Source organism: Lissotriton helveticus, chromosome 8 (assembly GCF_964261635.1).
Source record: "Lissotriton helveticus chromosome 8, aLisHel1.1, whole genome shotgun sequence".
Taxonomy (NCBI): Eukaryota; Metazoa; Chordata; class Amphibia; order Caudata; family Salamandridae; genus Lissotriton; species Lissotriton helveticus.
Genome location: NC_136069.1, coordinates 776,746,750 through 776,769,551, shown reverse-complemented (window position 1 = coordinate 776,769,551; position 22,802 = coordinate 776,746,750). Strand labels below are relative to the sequence as shown.

Below are 22,802 nucleotides of genomic sequence, written 5' to 3'. Positions count from 1 at the left end.
CTACAATTTTGCCAAGTTTGGTGGAAATCCATTCAGCCGTTCGGGCTAAAAGTGAGTCCAACCGCCCTATGGAAATTAACATGGGGAAAACACGTTTTGGGACCCCCTTTTATCTCGGCCCCCGCTTGACGGATCCCCCCGAAACTTTCAGGGAAGGAGCGGAGCGCACGAGGCAAAGTTAAGGAAAATTACAGGCAGATCCCTCATTCGGTGCCAAAGTTATTCCCAATAGAATGTTGTGGATTTCCTATGGAAAACAATCCTAACTATAACTACCTACTGGCGACCGCCAGTAGGTAATATATATATATGTAATTATATATATATATGTTCACTGAAAAAAACAATGGTGAAAGTAACGTTATACTTAGGTAAATATGTCAGTGTCATCATTACCGTATTGAAGTAAAAAAAACACAGGGAATCGCCAGTTATAGTTAGCAGAGACATGCATTGCTTATGACCTCACATATTACATCACTCATGACATTTTCTGTGGCGTCATTTATGACTACTAATGATATCATTAATGACATCACTGCTGGCATCACTGATGACATCATCCAATGAGTGTGTTAGTTTGTTTTATAGTTTACATAGTGGCGAGTAACTACCATTTTACTTTTCTACCTGATTTTGTACAGCCTTTGTCCAGTTAATCGGTGTAAGTGTTTACAAAATGGATATATTAATGCACCATAGGTGTGTAGAGTTATTGAAGATATAATTAATCTTTGTATTGAAGAGTAACTCTGTCTGCAGGTGACAATTGATCACTTTTGTTCAATATATTTCACACAAGTTATTTTGGTCTTCAGAGTTCCCAGCAGGGCAAAGAATCTATGTACTACATACTAAGTATTTTACTCAGCCTTGAATTATTAGACCGAATCGTCTTACAATAACAATTTCTACTTAACATAGGACACTGTGTGCACCAGGTACTAACCTTTCTACATGTGCTTGCTTTTCTTCAGAAGATGGGCTCTTTAACGTTTTCACCAAAGTATGAAGGCTGCAGGTAGTATGATCTACAGCACTTTCAGACCTTGGTTATTTTAAGTAAATACTCTTCAGACAAGTTTTGCATAGAGTGTAAATTGTTCTCAGTAGATAATTTTTAATACTCTGTGGGGTATTTCTCACAAGAGTTGATTCACTGCAAACAGTGTGGGACACAGTAAACACTCTCCATGGAGTAAACAGTGTTAACAGTACCTTCTTTTCTACTTACATCCACTTAATTTCTCAACGTAGGTTGAGTGACTGTCAGGGATTTGATAAGGTAAAGACTGTCCGCAGTAGGGCATTAATTATCCAACAGGGCTTCCGTATCTTGAGGAACTTGGTTTTCCCTGAACAGTTGTATACATCATGTGCAGGATAGCTCACCCTTTCACCTGTGGTTCCTATTCCGCATTAACTTGGCTGCCAATGAAGTGTATGGTATAGGGTCAATGTTGCATACGCTACTAGCCTGGCTTACCCATGGAGGTTGTATGTACAATAGCATTAATGATGTTTCATAACATTCTGAGCTATTTTGCACCTACTTTCATAAGATTTATTCTATACCCATTTATAGAGAACGGTGTCAAAATAAAGTTTGGATGATGTCATCAGTGATATCATCAATAATGTCATAGAACATGGCATGAGTAATACGTGAGGCCATAAGCAGTGCGTGGCATGGGCGCAAGTTATAGTTATCTCTGCTAACTATAACTGATGAATTTCTGTGTTTTTTTAGTTCAAAATATTAATGTTGTCACTGACATCCATGGTATAAGTTTCACCCAGGGGTCTAACGCCCTCGTGACGATTATCAATAGATTAGCACACCCACTGACCTTAAAAAAGGATCTTAATGAAGGAGTTCTTTTAAGTCTAGGCCCCCACCTACCGGCGCAGGTATAATGGTGACTTGCTTTTTTTTTTAGGAGTTTGTTTAGGGGTATGATCTTTACGGGATACTGCTAACAAGGTATCTGAGGGTTGTAGCAGGGGGGCAAACTGGTGGAGACACTTTTTGCCCTAAATAAGCTTCATCAACATCAATACATTCATTTCTTAATGGGTACCTGTTGTTTTGTTGTGTATTCAGCTCCTCAGATGTTGCTAGTTGCTTCCCCTCCGATTTCCTCCTCTGCGGTGATTTAGCGTTATAGCTTTGTTTCCCAGGTATCTTCAACTCTTTACTCGACACGAGCGCTCTTTTGGGGCTCATATGCCAAGACAATCTAAGCTCCAACACGTCTGGTGGAGCTTGTGATATTAGTGCACCAGAATACTGAGATTGCGCATGTATACTGTCCACACCACTTTGCCCTTGCAGAGAAATTTGTGCTACAGCCCTTCTACCCCGACTAAAATGGAGGGCTGCCCAGTACTATGGGACCTCATAAGTTGCAGACAGCACCATGCGCTATCCCTCAGACACCAGCAGTCCTCACTGCAGCAGGGAAGTAGAAACAAATCAAAGAAGGGGGCTGGATTGCCACAGGCAAGTCAGGCACAGTTGGCCGGGGGATCCCACGACCAGCTAGGCAGTGAACGCCACAAAATGCCTCAAGATGCTACAACGGCACCCGAACTGGCACCCAATCACTGAAAAAACAGAACACACCGGCAACAGCAACAGGCAACGTTGATCCCAGGCTGCACTCCTGTGGCACGCCGCCCCCAGCTGCAGCCGCGGCCGCCCAGCCAGGCATGCCCGTGCAGAAACAGCAACAGAGGGAAAGGAGCAGCCCCGTCTGAGGGGGAATGGGCACAGGTACAGTTATTTCTCAAGATTTTCAACGTATGTTGCTATGTGCCACAGTCAGAAAGAATTCACGATGTTCCCAGAGTACGCATGTTATCTACTCAGTCCAGTTTTACGGAGATGAGCACTGGAGAGAATCAAGCTCACAGCGGACTCGTTAGCCAGCCGCCATGTTCCCCCCATGCTGTCACTGACATGTTCACCTAACTACAAAGTTACTTTAACCTTTTTTTTGTTGTTAAGTTCTAAGATTGTTTTAAACAAACCCAGATCTTTTTATCACACCTAACTATAACATTACTTTAACCTTTGTTTTTAAGTGTTTTTTAGTGTAAAGTAATATTTTATTCCCATGCATAAAGACAACCCCCCACCATGCATGTCCAAAAGAGGGAGATTGCCACAGGGCCTTATGTTGTTTAAAGGTGAGGCGTGCCACGTGGCCCCATCCCCAAACCTTCTTAGATTCTGGGGACCCAATCCCCCACTGTCGTTTTTTTATGAAAAGAAAGAGGGGCCACGTGGCCCCACCCCTGAGCCTGCTTAGGCCCTGCGGACCCATCCCCCACTGCTGTTTTTTCATATTAAAGGGCGGAGTTGCATGGCCCTCTTCCTGAGCTTTATTAGGCCCTGTTGACCTCATTCCCAAAGCTACTTCTAAAGTTAAAGAGAAGGGGGATTCGTGCTCCCCCTCCCTGAGGCTTTTCCAGCATCAGAAACCCCACCCCCGGGCCCACTTGAATGAAGGCGAGTTTCCTGGTTCCCACCCACCATGCATTCATTGGGGCAGCCCCAAAGCCCCCTTGGCCCCAGCTGGCTTCCCGCATGCTTCGGGAGCAGACATTGCTCCCACCCACACGGAGCAGCTACTAATCCTGATCCCACCTGGTGGAAGCAACATTTTAATATATATCCTTGCCTGAATCACATCAGGCAGGGAGACAGGTCAAATGTCTGCTCCCACCTGGCAGTAGCTATATATTTGAGATGTCATCAGTGACGTCATCAGTGATGTCACTGGCCATGCTATGAGTGTCGTAATGTGAGAGGTTGGTGCAGTGCATTGCGGGGGCGTAAGTTATAGCTAGCTCAGGTAACTATAACTGCTGAATTGCACTGGTTTTGTATGAGTAACATTTTGAGCCTAACTTTAATGTCCCTGTAACCTTTGTTTTTTTCAGTAAATTTCTAAGGTTTTTTAAATTCTATTACCTAACTCTAACATACTGGTAATCTTTGTTTTTTAAGTGAATTTCTAAGGTTTTTAAAATTCTATTCCTGAGTATAACGTCCCTGTAACCTTTGTTTTTTTAAGTACATTTCTATGGGTTGTTTTTATCTAGTAGTCACATCTGCAAAGTGGTGGAGAAAGGGGGCTTGGCCTTAGATGACCTGTCAGCAATCCGGCATTGTGGGAGTTACTGGAGTTAACAGGAGAGATTTATGTCCCCCTAGGACTCTCAGCAAAACCAAGGGAACTTCATCCCCCAACCAGTAGTGCTCCAAGGTGCATTGCAGAGTGGTAGAGGAAGGGGGTGGGGCTCTTCGACCAGCTCTCTGCAATCGCGCTGTGTGGGTCTTACTGGAGGTAACAGGAGGGGCTGTTTGACTCCAAGGACCCTCAGCAACCAAGGGGACCTCATTCCCCAACCTGTAGTGAACCAGGAGGTGCATTTGCAGAGTGGTGAAGAAAGGGGGGCGTGGCCTATGATGACCTTTCAGCAATTGCGCTGTGTGGGACTTACTGGAGGTAGGAGGGGTTGTTGACCCACAATAAGTCCCAGCAGCCAATGGGACTTCATCCCCAAACCAGTAGTGCACCAGGAAGCACATTGGCTGAGTGGTGGAGAGAGGCGGCGTGGCCTCCAAACACCTCTCAGCAATAGGCCTATGTGGGACTTACTGGAGGTAACAAAAGTGGTTCCTGGTCCTGAGGAGCCACAGCACCCAAAAAGACTACATCCTCCAACCAGTAGCGCCCCAGGAGGTGAGTTTGCAGAGTGGTGGTGAAAGGGGCCAAGGCCTTCTGGTACTTGCTGGGTAGCAAATAAAAAGTAATATTATCGGAGAGCGGCGTGTGGCCTCATTCCTTGGGGCCCGGCCTATTTATTTATAAAACTAGGAGAGGGGGCTGCACAGGCACCTTCCTCTGCTGATTTAGACCCCAGGGTTCCCATCCAATGGGGTATGGTCGCTTTTATGAGTGCCCTGGTCCCACCCAGTAACTTTTATTTGGGGACCGTGGGTGAGCCTGTTGGCCCCTATGGTCCAGGACTGTGTCCTGCCTCCTAGGGGAGACATCATTGCTTTCACAGAGAGGGAACTGCTGAACATGCAGCTCTCTCTCTATGAAAGCAATTCTTCTCATCTAGCAAACAGCTATGTCCCAGGGCTGTGCACCCCAGAGCATAGCAAGAGCAGGCCCTGGGGGCTGGTGGTTGCCAGGGCCATCTATGGCGCCTGGAGGGGGGGGCGTCGTAGCCCCCAAGCTTTCTTATTGTACAACCTTCCCTGGGAGGTGGTGGTCCCAGGAGCCATGAACAGCCTGGTTGGGGGGCTGCAAGTCCCTCCTCCCATTTAAAAAAAAACCTTATCTTGGCCCCATGGAGGTGGGGGTCCCCAGGGCCCAAAGAAATCCCTAAGGCCCCCGGCTAAAATTTGTTCATGGCCACGGTCTGGTGGTGGTCTCCGGGGTGAGGGGGTCTGAGAGCCCCCTATAGAATGCATAAATCCCGGGTAGGTGGTGGACCCGGCAAATAGGACGTCCTCAAGGCCCCGCTGATTTGTTGTTGTTGAATGGCTGTGGGAAGGTGATGGTACGCAAGCCCTGGGGGTTCCAGTATGCCCCCCATTTACCATTAAATCATCCCCGGGGAGGTGATGGTCGCGGGTTCATAATAAGACCAAGGAGGGCCCAGTGTGCCCCCTTTCTTTATTTGGAAAATGCCCCCGGGATCTGCCCCACCTGGGGGCTGATACTTAACGACGCGCTGGAGCCTGCAATTCATTTTTTTCAAACTATTCAGCAGGATCCATGGATTCTGCTTCGAATTTGAAAGAAATGCTTTTTTGGCTCTGCAGGGGTCCCTGTGGGACTTCCTCAAGAGACCTAGGGGTTCAGTGTATTTCCACCCTGCCCCCTTTTCTTTTTTTTAAATGTTTTTTTTTGGGACTCAAACCGAGTCCCAAGATTGTGATAGTGCTGCAATCTTGTGGTAAGCTCTCTTTGGAAAATTATGTTGATTACTATGACCCTTTTCCATGCCATTATCTATTCTAAAGGTGATGAATATTTGCCACCGTATTTTGACCAAAAGAGCTCCTTCATTAACACAGGCAAGTAAACAAAGCCACCAATGCCACAAAGCCACCAACAACACAGTGAACCAAATCTGTCTAAAACAAGAAATGACATCCCCAAGAACTCACACCCCGAGAACACTAGTCAAAATAACCAACTCAGTTTCCAACCCAGGAGACACATACCCAAGTTCTTACACCTCTGAAACAATAAGCAGGGTCATTTACCTTCCCCATCTTGGCTCATGAGGGCAAATGAAGAACTATCTGACAGGGAAATAGACGACCTCCTCATATCTTATGCCAGGGCAACAAATAACAGTAAGTCGCAATGTGGCACTATCCAATCCATTATAACCAACCACCTCAGAGAACCGACTCTCAACAACAGATCTGTAAATAAAGATAACCTTACAAATATCAGCATAGAGCAGACCACCCTAACCCACTCTACTAACAAGCTAAAGTGTGCACTCATTAATTGCAGATCTGCTAGCAAACATGCTCCTGACATTTTTAACCTCATCTTATAGAAAGACTTAGATATTATTGTCCTCACTGAAACATGGCTAAATAGCTCCTCCTCTCCCATCCTTGACTTACTGGTCCCTCCTAGTCACGACATATTCCTCCTAGACAGAAACATGAAACCTGGTGGAGGGGTAGCCTGCATCTATCGTAACTCAATCTCAGTCAAGCAAGCAGACTCCATTGCTCAATCCTCCTGTGAATATCTCTGTATTAATATCTCCGAGGATAAGCGCATCGCCAGCAAGCTTCACTTATTCTATCACCCCCCGGGTGATACCTTGACTTTCATCGATGAGCTAATGGAAGTCATTGGATCCAACCTCAACTCACATGTACCTCAAATTTTCTTGGGTGACTTTAGTCTCCACTGGAACAACACAAACAATCATGGTGTAGGCTGTCTTAAAGCGTTTCTATCAGACCAGGACCTATCTCAATTTTGTGACAGCCCAACTCATAATAAGGGAGAGACACTGGACCTCATCATAGCAAAAAATAACAGCGTCTTATTAGAATCCATCACCCCATGTGCCTGGACTGATCATCACTGCATCCTCTTCTACATCAATATCGAGGTTATTCAAAAAAGAGGCCAACCATATAGGACTAAGCAATGGAAAATGAACTTACAAAATATCAACCCCAACTCCGCCATGACCCCAACGGCGGACTTGACTGATGTACATGACCTCACATCCTTCTGCAATTTTACTCTGCTTGAAATCCTGGACTCTACCGCGCCCCTCCAACAAAAAAACGTCTCCTCCAAAATTTCCAAACCGTGGTTCAATGAGACCCTGAACTCGGAGTGATGCAAGCTAAGAGTTGCTGAGCCACTATGGAAAGCAGCACCCACCACTGATCACCTAGATCACCATAGAAGGTTCAGGAACTCATACAACAGGAAGATTCTTAAGGCCAAAGCAGACTTTATCAGAACGCAGCTGTACCAAGCAATCAACTGTCCAAAAAAACTCTTTGAAATTGTTAAGAATCAAGCAGGCAACACAACTAATTCAAGGGAACTAAATGACCTGGCTACACCTACCTGCGAGGAGCTTGCCAATTTCTTCAGCGAAAAGACTAAGACCACCGAGTTCGACATCCAATCTAAGAAGGCCCCCTCACAACCTTTGACCCAAGATATTAAATGAGCACAACTCAAGGACCATTTTAATACTCATGGGGAAATCACAAAAAACAATGCCTCATGGCACACCATCTCTCCAATCTCCCAACAAAAAATCTTTAACACTCTTCAAGCAATCAACCCTCTAATCAATTCTCTGACCCCCTTCCTCCTGCCCTATTCAAAACGCAAAAAACAACTATCCTACCACTATGGGCAAAAATTGTAAACGCCTCTCTGAGACAAGGCTCCATACCGGACTGTCTTAAAATAGGACAGCTCACACCTATACTAAATAAATCGGACGCCAACCCATCTGATCTCAACAGCTACGGCCCTATATCCAACATCCCCACTTTGGCGAAACTGCTGGAGAAATGTGTACAAATTCAATTATGCAACCATATAGAGAATTACAACCTCCTAGACAATCACCAATCCGGCTTCCGCCAAGGTCATAGCACAGAATCTGCACTCACACACATAATGGATGACATACTAAAAATGCTTGACCGCAACGAATTATCCCTAATGATTCTCCTTGACTTATCCTCCACCTTCGATACGGTCAAGCATGACAACCTCTTGTCACTATTGGAACGAAGGATAGGCCTCTCAAGGACAGTGTTACAATGGTTTTCCTCCATCTGTAAATCTGTCTGGGTCTGTCTCTCAGCAAGGTCTGAGGCAAAGGTCCAAGGCAAAGGCCTGAAACTCCTAAACTAGGAACGCATTTATAAGTCAGGGAAATGTTGCATACCATGTAGCATGATCTTCGTTCTGCATCCAATTGGAATCAAGCATTCTCATCTCCACGTCTCTGCAGTCTGCATATGCCATCCATAAGACAGGCAAAATTCCTTCCCACAACATATTCTGCATCTTATTTAATATAACTTCATCTCCTTACCTTCCTTCAAAAAAACATTTTATTTAAATTTAACACAAACCATTTGCCGCAATAGAACTATGTTATTTAAGCAAGAACAGTTGTGGCTGGTCCCACAAATGAGTAGTTAGGTGGGGGAGGTGGGGGGGTGAGGGAGGGTGGTGGATGTACAGAGGGACAAGGAATTCAGCGTTGTGATTGTTCTGAGCGCTGTGGTTCGGCACTCAGATTGGCAATGGAGCCTGGGCATTTTTTCCACCCAGGCTGAAATGCAGTATGAGTGTTTTCCATCCACTCTAAAGCAGAGAATTAACTGAGGCTTTGTTTAATGTTTCCAGCAACTAAATAGATAAGACAGGATACATGTTGTAGGCGTTCTTCTTTCACACGAGAAGCATTCCTATGTTATCTGAAGGTCAAACTGAAGTTCTCGGAGCGCTAAATCATGAGCTGTTTCTGTGTTTCTACATTTTAAAATGTTGTGTTAATTCAGTACAAATTATATTCTACTACTGCACACATTTAACATTATTGCAAATTAAAATCACTTAGTAAAAAATCCAAACCACCACATTAAATCTAACTATGATTTAATTGTGCCATGTTTTACATGATTTATTAAGTAGAAAGCGTCTGACTAAAGCCTGTGAATATCAAAGGCTTGTAGTTTCATTTTGCAGCACCAAATGTCTGCTTGTCACTTTCTAATGGCACTTTCATGTCTGAAGCCCAAGGCAGGTTTGCCATTAGTAATGCTTAGTTCTATATGAAATGTTTACGTTCTTTTAATTGCTACTAACCCTTGGGTTGAAGTGATGGCAGCCAATCAGATCTCATCACGATATTGGAAGGGGTCATGGATCCTCTGCTTCCCTTTATATAAAATTGGAAATTTCTTTAAGTTACTCCGCAACTATTGAATGGTTTTACGCCAATTTACAAAAAAGTTACTTTCTGGACCAACAGTTACCTTTCTGCCAATTTTGGTGTAATTCCGTTAACTAGTTTGGGCTGTAGCTGTGTCTAAAGTTCCTATGGAAATTGACATGTGGAAAATTTATTTTGGGACCCCCCCCCCTTTTTCTCTGCCCCTGCTTGGTGGATCAGCCTGAAATTTGAAAACAGCAGCTAAAGGGAACGTCAAAATAGTTATGCAACTTTCACAAGAAGTCAACCTACGCCAAAGTTATTGGCAAATGAAAAAACGCTCTAGGTATGGAAACTAAATTCTAACTATAAATCCTCACTGGCAGTAGGTAGAATAAAAAAAAATAAAAAAATATGGAGAGAGAGAGGAAGAGAGAGCCAGGAGGGGGCCTTTGAGCCAGCCCTCTTCATCGATTGGTCTGTCCAACTGTCATTCATATTTAGCTTCCGCCCATAGTATAGAATATGGGGCAGTTAAGCAGTTCACTTCAGCCTTTTGCTGTCTTACATTGTGTGCGAAAGCATTTTCTTTATCAAATGTGCACATACATCCTCTTTAAAAGATGTGTACTTCAGAGGCAGGGCAGCTGGGCCAGTAATGTGCTTTTTTCTTTCTGTTTGTTAACATTTTTTGCACCCCTTCATGTGCACATATTTATGTCTTCATGGTACAGTATTTCAAAGCCAGAAGTACCTTTTCTTCATGTCCTAAGAATGATCATTTTGGATAGCGACTTAAGATTTGTGATTTATTTACTTGAATGTAGCATTTTCGATGTATATTTTGATGTATCTCAGTTTTTAGAGGTTCTTGCGTAATGTAAATCATTTTACTTTTAAATACATTTGTTCTTTGTTGAACTTATTGTAAAAATGTGTGAAAGCATATGCAATTGTTATTTTTTGAACACTCGTGTTATTTTTTTGTTAAAAAAAATAAGTGGGCACCAAAGAAATGCATACAAATTTCACTTTTTCCATGGTCCCGAACCATGATCACTAAACATAACCTCATACTTGACTCAAAGTAAAAGGCAGAGCTTGAGTTGGGTAAACTACCACTGAGATGCATGTTGTGTTGTGTGTTCACCTAAATGTTATTGTTTCTGCACCAGCTCCCCGAAAGAGACGGCTACCAACTCAGAGAACAGACGACATACCACCTGAAAATGAATTTCAACTGTTTAACACTTCAGATGATTCCTCTGTTCTTCGGAAATTGGAACGCATGTTTCCATACGTAAAACTAAAATCACAAGAAAACTATGATGCAGGTAAGACTTTAAGAAATAATAAATACAACCCATGGCTTTATTATCTTTTGTATTCAATGTTAGAATGGAACCTGGATCAAATTACATGTCCCCATATATAAATAATACTAGTCAGTAATAATAATGAAAATAATATTTGGTATTATTATTATCATCATAATTTTTAATATTAGATTTGACAAGGTATGTGATATCAATACCTTAAAGTAAACAGTGCCCACTGATATTTGCCTTGTCGTTTGCATGTAGTAAGGTGTGTATGCCGCACTGGACAACCACAGAGTGTTTGATATCTTTAAAGAAAGAGTGGAATAACTATTGGAATGTAATACAGGCAGGGGGTAATGGTGGAACAAGAGGTTGCACATCAGTAAAGAAAATAAGTTAATGTGGGCAACGTGGTGCTGATTCAAGTCGTATGAAAAATAAGTCTTGGTGCCAATCAAGGTAAGAGAACACCCCACTACCTTGGGTGTTAGTGCACGATTATCTGAAATAGATCATCCTGTTATAACTTAACAAAATGATTGTACCCCGGCACTCCTAATATTTATTGCTTCATTCTTAATTCAGTTTAAAGCACAAATTCTGCAGACATTTTTATGAGCTAAAATCACAGGAGGCACCGATAGTTAGGTTGTAGTGGAATTGTCTCAGCTTTAATAATTTATACATTATTTAGTTAGTTCACAGTGTTTTACATATACAACATTTCTGATATGGCACTTTGTATACATGGGCTAAACATTATTCAAGGTAATTGGTTCATACATTGATTATAAGTGCTAAACAATAAGTTGTTATTCCATATAGTGGTGATGGTCCAATTCTTGGTAATGAAGAAACAAAACAGCCTGGTGATGGAGAAACATGACAGCCGACACGGGTTTTATTACATCCGTAACTTTTTCACGGCTGTAATAACAGTAATAACGTATAAATATATATCTTATGCAACATATGGACTGTTAGGTGCATATTGTCAGCCCAGTACTAATTCCTGAAAACAGGTGCTCCTAATTTAGAAGAAGAGGAAGAAGACGCAAAAGGAAAAAATCCCAAGGTGATGTGAACATCTATTTAAAATATAGAGCGTGATATAACAGAATGGAAGCAAAAATCATAGAATTCCCAGTAAAAAAAGATCCAAAATGATAAGACCTTCATGTAGAAATATCAGGTAAAGCAAGAGTGGAAACCGATATTTGATAGGCAGCATGCAGTACAGAAGATACCAAACTTGAGTGAACTTGATAAGTTTAGACATGAACAAAAAAGTGCAACACACCAGAGGTAGTCAGTGCTGGAGATCATGCTTAGTCTTGCAAGATGAGAGAAGTTCTGAGCTTAGATAAGTAAAAATAATGGATCCCCAGGATTTTTGAGGAATACTGGATATTCGACAGGTATAGTGTTGCCGTCGTGTTGTGGAGTATCAAAGTATTTTTGCTATAAACAACAATATAAATAGTTCTATGAGACAAATATGTTGTGAAAGCTCTAAAAAAAAATCGCTTGTACGGAGTAAAATGATGATAGATTGATTGTGTAATAGTAAGCACCTTCTTTGTTCTAGTAGTAACGTATGGTATCCGTCAAGGATCTTTAGATGTTGTGGACCAGTCCGAGAAAGAGGTGTGCAAGGCCATGTAGTAGAAGGTTTCTTAACTAAGGGTAGAGAAACGAGTAAATAAAGATGAGTAAGTAAGCATGTAAAGATCATTAGATAAATGATCTGTCCCTTATTTAGGTTCTCTATTATGTGCTACCCTGGAAGGACAGCGAACTTATGTTGAAATTCTTGTCATGGGTGTTGTAATCAATATGTAGGTCACCGTAGGATCAGAAATATCGGCTTATTATGGGCTATGAAATGCCCCTGTAAAAATAAGTGATTTGTTTAGGGTCTAGGAGAGTAGATCCGGTAACAATTCTGGGATGTAAGTCTGGTTCTAGACATAGCCTGTATTGAAGAGTGACTTACTTCCTGGTTTCTGTAAATCGTGGATCAAAGCTACCGACTAGTTGTGAGCTGCGATATGCCCACATCAAAGTTTCCAGAAAAGTAGAAAGCCGTGGGGCAGAGCGATCAGCTATTGTCAGGAACTTAGTGGCCAGTGCATGCATTAAGAATCATTCAGCCCGTAAAAATATAGGGGCCGATTAACAGAACTAATCTGAGATAAAATCCTAAACTTACTACTTTTGGTATTCACAGAAGGCATTTAGTAGTAGTAAAGTTAGGACTCCTAACTTTACTACTACTAAATGCCTTTTGTGAATACCGAAAGTCGTAAAGTTAGGATTGTGTCTCAGTTTGGTAGTAGTAAAGTTAGGAGTCCTAACTTTACTACCACTAAATGCCTTCTGTGAATACCAAAAGTAGTAAGTTTAGGATTTTTTCTTAGATTAGTTCTGTGAATCAGCCCTGTACTTTTTAGAAGCGCTGCAAAGTACCCTCACTAGAAAAGGTTCCCCCGAGCCATCAAATCTGCATTAAGACAGTTCTTACGCTTACTTAGGTTGTCACCGGTGATTAAGTCAGGAAATGGTACACCTCTTCATTAGCAGGATCAGCGGTCTAACTCTTGCTGGCTCTTGAACGCAGAAGATATAAGTGCGCATGCCTCTGCAAGGAACAGCGCACTTCAACTGATCTCTGTGAGGCGCCGGTAGCGTCTCACCTCAGCACGGTTATTCTGAGGAACATTTTCATCCATTTTTAGACAGAAGTCAGTGTTTCAGCATCGTGCTTGAGCAGCACTTTTGGATAAAGTCAAATTCCTGAAAATCATAGTGTCTCACCACGGTGCAGTTGAGCTCAACTAGGGAATAGTTACGTTTAAAAATCCAAGACATGCCAAGACATTTCAAGACTTCAATCAATCCTTAGAATCAGAATTGCTGACTTTTCTGTAAGAAATATAAAAAGAAATACAGGTCTTTTATAATCATTATTTATGAACTCAACTTCTGGAAGAAGTTCAAGTCCTGGTAAGAGAACAATCATATTATTATTTCACTCTACAAACAAACGCAAAGAGAGTTGATATTTCAGAAGAAAAGAATTGAATACTAGAATGCAGAGTAGGATCAACAAAAGAATAAAAGTACCTCAGAGAGAATAATACCTCAACTCAATGCAATCTATATAATTATCTACAGATATATTAAGAGAGAAGCAATTGCCTTTAGTCTATTTGGTAATCAATGTTTTTAGTAGTCATGAAGAGTTTAAAATAGAAGGAAAGTTAGGAGAATTAATCAGGCATGATTGTATGACCTTTTTTCCCCTATGCAGGTACAACATAGCTGAACCAGCTAGAAGAAATAAGGAGGTTGAATCGAAGAGCAAATACCTCCTCTACAAGGCAGTCTCTCTTTTATCCAATTCCCCTTTCTCCCCTGCAGTTGCCCTCACCGGTAGATATATTCTCTTGGTGGGAGTATTAGTGGAGGGGCTTTGGGTCCATCTTCAACTCCTGTGGAACTTATTAAGGTACCTTCTGACAGCTATTTATGGGCTATAGTATGCCCTTGTAAACAGAAAGATAACCAATTGGGGCAAAGAAATGCATCCAGTAACGTTATTTAGATTCGTGCTAGTTATGACTTACTTCCAAGTTTTGGTTAAGCACTACGGACTCTGGGCTATAACATGCCCCTATAAACAAAAATGAGAAACGGGTTACAGTCTCGAAAAGTCCATCCAATAAAAGGTATTTGCACACTGGTACACTTCCAACATAGACGTTTCCCCATGGGACCATATGTCCACTAACCTGTCAACTTCTTCTAACGCACCATTCTGCCCTCCACTCTGTGTAATGAGCAGAGTGTGAGTGAGTTGGCACGTTTAAATACCTGCAGCATTGTGGATATCGTAGAACTGGAGAGCGGGCTTCATGCTGAGTGATCCCATGATATGGAAGTAGTATCTACTGGCAGGGGTCATGATATAGAAAAGGGACTCATAAGATAGAACGTACAGATCAATAATGTGTAAAATCGGCGAACATTTTGTAACGTGTCCCGAAACCAGTCATGATTGGCAGTTAGTCTTTGGTATAAAGTATGGACATAAATAGATATAGTGAAAGGCACCCAGTGTACCAACAGACCAGAGAAGCCAGTATATGCTGGTTTCTTGATGTGAGTCACAATTAAGCACATTGCAAATCACATAGAGTTAGTGTTTCATAGTTTCTGTGCCCACAAACTGAAAGAATAATATCTGGCCCATGTATACAAAGTGCCATGTCAGTAATAGTGTGCTTTAAATTGAATTAAGAACAAAGCGGAAAATATTAGGAATGCAGGGGTACAATCATTGTGTTCAGTAATGGAATGTGTAATTGCTAGACAATAGCAGCGGACAACATTCTGTTAATATCTGATGTTGGTAATTTGATTTTTATTTAAGTGGACCATTTTATATAATACAGCCCAAGCTACTTATCACGTGTCTATGTTTGATTTAATTAACATTAACAAAAACTAACACTCTCTATGCAAAGGGATTGAAAACGAAACAGAGACATAACATAAGAAGAAAGGTCATTTGAAACAACAGGGTGTGCAGCAAAAAGCATGTAACGCATAGAGTCACGTGTATGTACATCCTTTAATAAATTCTCACCTGAAACATTTGGAGCTTAGGTGTGAACCCAGGAAAGTAGACAGTAGGCAAACAGTAAACTCCTCCAGGCACAATTCCCTACTACTTCTGAAGGAACGAGTGGCTGCAGATTGCTTGAATTTATGTGCTACAGACTAAGGAGGGCTTACATGGACAAGTTCAAAAGGGCCTGTGGCTTCAAGAGGAAACCAGTGGACATCAATTGACAGTGGGGTGATGTGATCCTTGCAGTAGGGTGTCCAACCATCCGTAAATTGCACGGACAGTCCGTTAATTGGACCTCACGTCCGTTGTCCGTGAGGATCCTTTTTACGGACGCCTTTTGTCCGTAATTTTAGGCATTGCAGGGGAACAGAGATGTTCCCCTGCAAAAGACCTCAGCGTCCTGATGGGGCCACCTAGCACTCCTCTGAGCACAAGAGCAGCCCCACCTGCCCACTGTCATTCTGTGTGGTGCCGATGATTGCCACATACAGAATGACAATGGGCCAGTCTGGGCTGGCACAGCGTGTGGTGGCCTCCTCCAGCCTCGGTCCAGGGCAGGGCTTTCTGTCACATGGAGGTGCAAAAACGCCCATGCTGCTGCTACCTGAGAATCCAGTTAACCAAAGGTAGGCAGTGAAAGAAGTTCAAAGGAAAGGATTATAGTTGTATTATAGCAGCCATGGTTGCTGCTTTTTTATTTTATTCAACTAATAACCACTGACAAAGCCAATTGTTCGGGCTTGTTGTAGCTGTAATGTTACTTGTTCTAAGTGTAACCTTACTTGTTGTATTATATATCTGGATGCAATGACAGAAGCAACAAAAATTCCAGTCGGGCGACATAATATAATAAGCACAGATGTTTAGCTTATGTGTTTTAAGCCACACATTTTTTCCATTAAACACCCTTTTGAAGAGACCCCCCCTAGTTTTTACATCCCACTTAAAGCTCTGGAAACAACACCACGTCACTGTCGCCCCACGTCCAGGCACTGTGCATCATGCATAACTCATGCCTTCCACTTTTTCAGATTGCCTATGTGCACGGGCATAGTGAATCCTGCCCTGCCCCACCCCTTGTTTTAGGAACTACAACAAGGGTGAAGTTCTTGATGGGTCTCATAATTAATGTGAAAAGGTGAGTGAGTAAGTAAGTGAAGGGATGGGTGGATGGATGGCTGGATAGATGAGTGAAATGATGGATGGATGGATGAGTGAAAGGGTGGATGACGGGCGAGTGAATGGGTGATTGGATGAGGATGAGTGAAATGATGGATGGATGAGTGAAAGGATGGATGAATGATAGGTTCAATGGATGGATTCATGAGTGGATGAGTAGATTGATGGGTGGGTGGATGGATGGAAGGATGGATGGCTACGTGAAAGGGGAATTGAAAGAGAAAGGGGATGGGTAAATAAATGATTTACCAGGTGAATGGGTGGAAGGATGAGTGACTGGATGGATGAATGAGTAAGTGAAAGGATGGCTGGATAGGTAAATGGCTGGATGGATGAGTGAATGGATGGATGGGTGGAAGAGTGGATGGATGAGTGTATGGATGGATAGGGTGAAAGGGTGGATGGATGGATGATAGATGAGTAAAAGGGTGGATGGAGGGAAGGATGAGTGAAATGATGGATGGAAGTATACTTGATGGATAGGTTTGTAAATGGATGAACATGGACGTGGATGGGCACTAAGCATGGGTGTAAAATCCGCTCCGATCGCGGATTTTTCGGATTTTCGGCAAATTCGCAATCCGCGAACTCTCGCGAATTTGTCGAAAATCCGTGAATTTGCTTGCGGCGGATTTTTTGCTTGGTGATACAATATTGCGGCGCGCGGCGTGGTGCACAGCGTTCACTTTCCGTCATTCAGCGTTTGCCGCGTTGTTTTTCTCGATCATATTTTGCTAGTGCTGCGCCATTTTGGATCTTGCTGCGGGATCCCGCGGGAGTTTGGCGCCCGCGAATACGTAATCGCGGCTTGCCACCTTGCACAGCACGCCTCGCGAGAGTTCGCAATTGCGAACACGTAGTTGCGGCGGAAAGGAACAATCTCGCACTCGCGAAATAGAGATTTTGCAATTCAGCACAAGAAATCCACCAGCAAACAGGATAAACCTTCAGAAAATGATGATTTTTATCAGATTCACTCCTCAGGTGTACATTTGCATGGCCTTTTTATTTGCAAGGAGTCCATTTTTGGGGGGGGGAGGAAGGAAGTGCCCCACAGTCTCCAACTTCCTGTTCCTGTCCAGCAGGCTCCTCCCAGTGCTTTCTTCATGTGCTGGTCACTTTCATTTGGACCTTGACCTGGAAGGATTACTTTTTGTGGGTGCTGCTGGATATTTGGATTTGAGGCCTTTTTGACTTTCTTTGGATCACTTTTGGATTAGAAATCAACTTTCACAAGTAAGTTTGTTTGGGGCATTACAGTTGCTGCAACTACAATTTTGGAACTTTTTCAGAACATTAAATAAAATATATTGTGGGTAGCCACAGTATCCAGTAGGACCAGTGTTGGTTATGGGTGCATGATACAACTGTTTTGTTGAATTTAAACACCATTGAGGCCATGGATGGGCTGGGACTGTGCTGATTCTTGTTGTTTTTGTCGTTTTTTTGGGGCTGCTGGTGGGGCCCTTTGCCCAGGGGTGGTGAGTGTTGCATGGGCCTAGTCTTTCTGTGGGGTGTCTTCTTGAATGTAAACACCATTGAGGCCATGGATGGTCTGGGATTGTGCTGATTTTTGTGTTTTTGTCGTTTTTTTTGGGGCTGCTGGTGTGGCCTTTTGCCCAGGGGTAGTGGTGCTTGAACTGAGTGTGCCTGTGGTGTGGTCTCACTCTCTTTAATGTAAACATCCTGGATGGCATTGGATTGTGGTGATTTGTGGTTTTTTTTCTGTTTTTTTGGGGTGTACTGTTGATGTGGACTGGCCATGTGGGTGGTGGTGGTGGCCATCTTCAGTGCTGGCTGATACAGGCAACATGTGCTAGGGGTGCAAGGGGCCATTTTGAAGAGAGGCAGTGTCTGAGGCCTGCACTTATTTTGCCTACTTTTCATCCATTATCCCCAGGGGTAGTGAGTGTTGCATGGGCCTAGTCTTTCTGTGGGGTGTCTTCTTGAATTTAAACACCATTGAGGGCATGGATGGGCTAGGATTGTGCTGAATTTTGTGTTTTTTGTTGTTTTTTGGGGCTGCTGGTGGGGCCCTTTGCCCAGGGGTGGTGAGTGTTGCATGGGCCCAGTCTTTCTGTGGGGTGTCCTCTTGACTTTAAACACCATTGAGGCCATGGATGGGCTGGGATTGTGCTGTTTTTTGTGTTTTTTGTCGTTTTTTTGGGGCTGCTGGTGTGGCCTTTTGCCCAGGGGAAGTGGTGCATGGACTGAGTGTGCCTGTGGGGTCTCACTCTCTTTAAGGTAAACATCCTGGATGGCATTGGATTGTGGTGATTTTTGGGTGTTTTTCTGTTTTTTTGGGGTGTACTGTTGATGTGGACTGGCCATGTGGGTGGTGGTGGTGGCCATCTTGAGTGCTGGCTGGTACAGGCAACATGTGCTTGGGGTGCAAGGGGCCATTTTGAAGAGAGGCAGTGTCTGAGGCCTGCACTTATTTTGCCTACTTTTCATCCATTATCCCCAGGGGTAGTGAGTGTTGCATGGGCCTACTCTTTCTGTGGGGTGTCTTCTTGAATTTAAACACCATTGAGGGCATGGATGGGCTAGGATTGTGCTGAATTTTGTGTTTTTGTCGTTTTTTGGGGCTGCTGGTGGGGCCCTTTGCCCAGGGGTGGTGAGTGTTGCATGGGCCCAGTCTTTCTGTGGGGTGTCCTCTTGAATTTAAACACCATTGAGGCCATGGATGGGCTGGGATTGTGCTGTTTTTTGTGTTTTTTGTCATTTATTTGGGGCTGCTGGTGTGGCCTTTTGCCCAGGGGTAGTGGTGCATGGACTGAGTGTGCCTGTGGGGTCTCACTCTCTTTAAGGTAAACATCCTGGATGGCATTGGATTGTGGTGATTTTTGGGTGTTTTTCTGTTTTTTTGGGGTGTACTGTTGATGTGGACTGGCCATGTGGGTGGTGGTGGTGGCCATCTTGAGTGCTGACTGGTACAGGCAACATGTGCTTGGGGTGCAAGGGGCCATTTTGAAGAGAGGCAGTGTCTGAGGCCTGCACTTATTTTGCCTACTTTTCATCCATTATCCCCAGGGGTAGTGAGTGTTGCATGGGCCTAGTCTTTCTGTGGGGTGTCTTCTTGAATTTAAACACCATTGAGGGCATGGATGGGCTAGGATTGTGCTGAATTTTGTGGTTTTTGTCGTTTTTTGGGGCTGCTGGTGGGGCCCTTTGCCCAGGGGTGGTGAGTGTTGCATGGGCCCAGTCTTTCTGTGGGGTGTCCTCTTGAATTTAAACACCATTGAGGCCATGGATGGGCTGGGATTGTGCTGTTTTTTGTGTTTTTTGTCATTTATTTGGGGCTGCTGGTGTGGCCTTTTGCCCAGGGGTAGTGGTGCATGGACTGAGTGTGCCTGTGGGGTCTCACTCTCTTTAAGGTAAACATCCTGGATGGCATTGGATTGTGGTGATTTTTGGGTGTTTTTCTGTTTTTTTGGGGTGTACTGTTGATGTGGACTGGCCATGTGGGTGGTGGTGGTGGCCATCTTGAGTGCTGACTGGTACAGGCAACATGTGCTTGGGGTGCAAGGGGCCATTTTGAAGAGAGGCAGTGTCTGAGGCCTGCACTTATTTTGCCTACTTTTCATCCATTATCCCCAGGGGTAGTGAGTGTTGCATGGGCCTAGTCTTTCTGTGGGGTGTCTTCTTGAATTTAAACACCATTGAGGGCATGGATGGGCTAGGATTGTGCTGAATTTTGTGGTTTTTGTCGTTTTTTGGGGCTGCTGGTGGGGCCCTTTGCCCAGGGGTGGTGAGTGTTGCATGGGCCCAGTCTTTCTGTGGGGTGTCCTCTTGAATTTAAACACCATTGAGGCCATGGATGGGCTGGGATTGTGCTGTTTTTTGTGTTTTTTGTCATTTTTTGGGGGCTGCTGGTGTGGCCTTTTGCCCAGGGGTAGTGGTGCATGGACTGAGTGTGCCTGTGGGGTCTCACTCTCTTTAAGGTAAACATCCTGGATGGCAGTGGATTGTGGAGATTTGTGGGTGTTTTTCTGTTTTTTTGGGGTGTACTGTTGATGTGGACTGGCCATGTGGGTGGTGGCCATCTTGAGTGCTGACTGGTACAGGCAACATGTGCTTGGGGTGCAAGGGGCCATTTTGAAGAGAGGCAGTGTCTGAGGCCTGCACTTATTTTGCCTACTTTTCATCCATTATCCCCAGGGGTAGTGACTCAGTGTTGCATGGGCCTAGTCTTTCTGTGTGGTGTCTTGAATGTAAACATCATGGATGGCATGGGATTGTGCTTATTTTTCTGTGTTTTTCCATTTTTTGGGGTGTATAACTGAACTGATGTTTCTCTTTCTTCCATTGCTTTTAGGTGCACAAGACTCTAGAGAACCACCAGTGCCAGGAAGAAGTCCTGCAGCGGTGTGTGTGTGCAGCATAACGTCACGCGACGTCACGTCTGGACACAGACAACTCTGCAACTCGTGCAACTGCTGCCTGCTGTTCTGAAGAAGATGGCCCCAAAAAAAGTTACCCGTAGCTCCTCTAGCAAGAAAGTTGCCAGTAAGGAGCAGAAGAAGCAAGTTACCAAGGAGACTGGTGTGCCGGCCGCCCCTTTTTTTGGGAGTAAAAAAAAAAGTATGCCTGCAGCAGCAGCTGGATCTGCTGGGGACCAAGCTGGGAGCAGCACCCCCGCTCCATTGGGCTCAGTGCCACCACCACCACCACGCCAACTTAAGTCCAAGCCCTTCAGTGCTGCAGAGGCACTTATTCTAGTTGTTCAATCACCATCGACCAGTGATGTTGGCTCATCGCAAGAAAGTAGCAGCAATGTCCCTCAATCAACACAGGTTGTTGTAACTCATCTGACGAGTGTTGAACAACCACAGCCGCAACAAAAACCACATGTGCAAGTACAAGCCCAAGTACATGTGGAAGGAGAGGCAGCGCAAGGAGATGCGCAAGCAGAGGTGCATGGAGGGTCACAAGTGCCCACAATAGTTGTTCCTCCCGAAGTAGGGGCACATCAGGAAATCGACAATCAAGGCGAGGTATCATTTGAGGAAGACACTCCTCCTGATGATCATTCATTGTCTTCCACACCCCTAGCAAGGAAGAGATCAAGGGTGGTGTCTACATCTTCTTCAAGCACACCTCCTTCTGATGATACGGATCAAAATTGGGAACCAGCACCACTGCCATCTGAGAGTGAGGCACATGATCTGACAAAGGTAGTTAAGCGTAAAAGGAAGCTCGTCCAAAGTCTCAGAGTTATGGAGTGTGATGATGAGGCTCAACAAGAAGTGGCAGATACTGCTGCTGATGAAGACTCTGACAACGACGACCCAGTCATCATAAAGGTCACTGCAGCCCCAGCAGGCATGCAGCAAACAGACATTTTGACCCTAGCCCGAAAAGCTGCTGAGCGTGATGATGATGATGTTGTCGACGAGGAGGCAGTGGAAACACCACAATCATTGGAGTTAAGTACACCAACTCATACCGCTTCCATATTTCTTTCTCACAAGAAGGGACCTCCATCCACCTCGACCTTAATTAGTGGCGGTGAAAGTGCACAACGTACAAAAGTTGGGCAATCCAGATCCTCCACTTCATCTGGCATTAGCAGCATGACCACCACCACCAGTATTGCCGCCTCCTCCAGGCCTCACAGACACTTCAAGTCCCCAGTTTGGGACTTCTTTACTGTTTGCCCAAAAAGGGAAAAGTTCGCCATTTGTACCCTTTGTAAGCTTGCAGTTAGTCGTGAGTCAGGTACCAACTATGGTACCAATGGCCAGAGAGGTCATCTTGAGAGACAGCACACTGTCCAATGGTTTGCGCACCTAGATGCGATCAAGGAAGCCCGAATTGGAAGTCAAGAAAACGTTGGTGTTGCATCTGATGATGACGAGGAGGAAGAAGACGTGTCAAACACTTCACTTACACCCAGTACCCCTGTCAGCAGCACACCCCGTCAGAGGCACACTAAGAGTGTTGGAGCGAGTGAGACACCAACACGCAAAAGTTCACCAGCGAGCATAATTGGGTCAACGAAGTCATTATCATCCCGTAAATGCTTGGTCCAGGGCAACATTAGAACCATGTTTTCTTCAGACGCGCCGTATGAACGCAAACCACCCACTGACGCGTCTGTATAACACTAAGCTGGCTAAAATGCTAGCTGTGGACCTTCTCCCTTTTTCTTTTGTAGAAGCGGTAGGTTTTCTAGAATT

General features: G+C 44.0%; 1 protein-coding gene across 1 annotated transcript in view; it reads left to right on the top strand.

The window, feature by feature from the left end:
* Positions 1-22,802, top strand: part of LOC144773802 (uncharacterized) — a 3,430,469-nt gene that overhangs the window by 2,552,095 nt on the left and 855,572 nt on the right. The window contains exon 12 of the mRNA XM_078658904.1: positions 10,659-10,817. Coding sequence (XP_078515030.1) covers positions 10,659-10,817 — 159 coding nt within the window. The remainder of the gene's footprint in view (positions 1-10,658; positions 10,818-22,802) is intronic.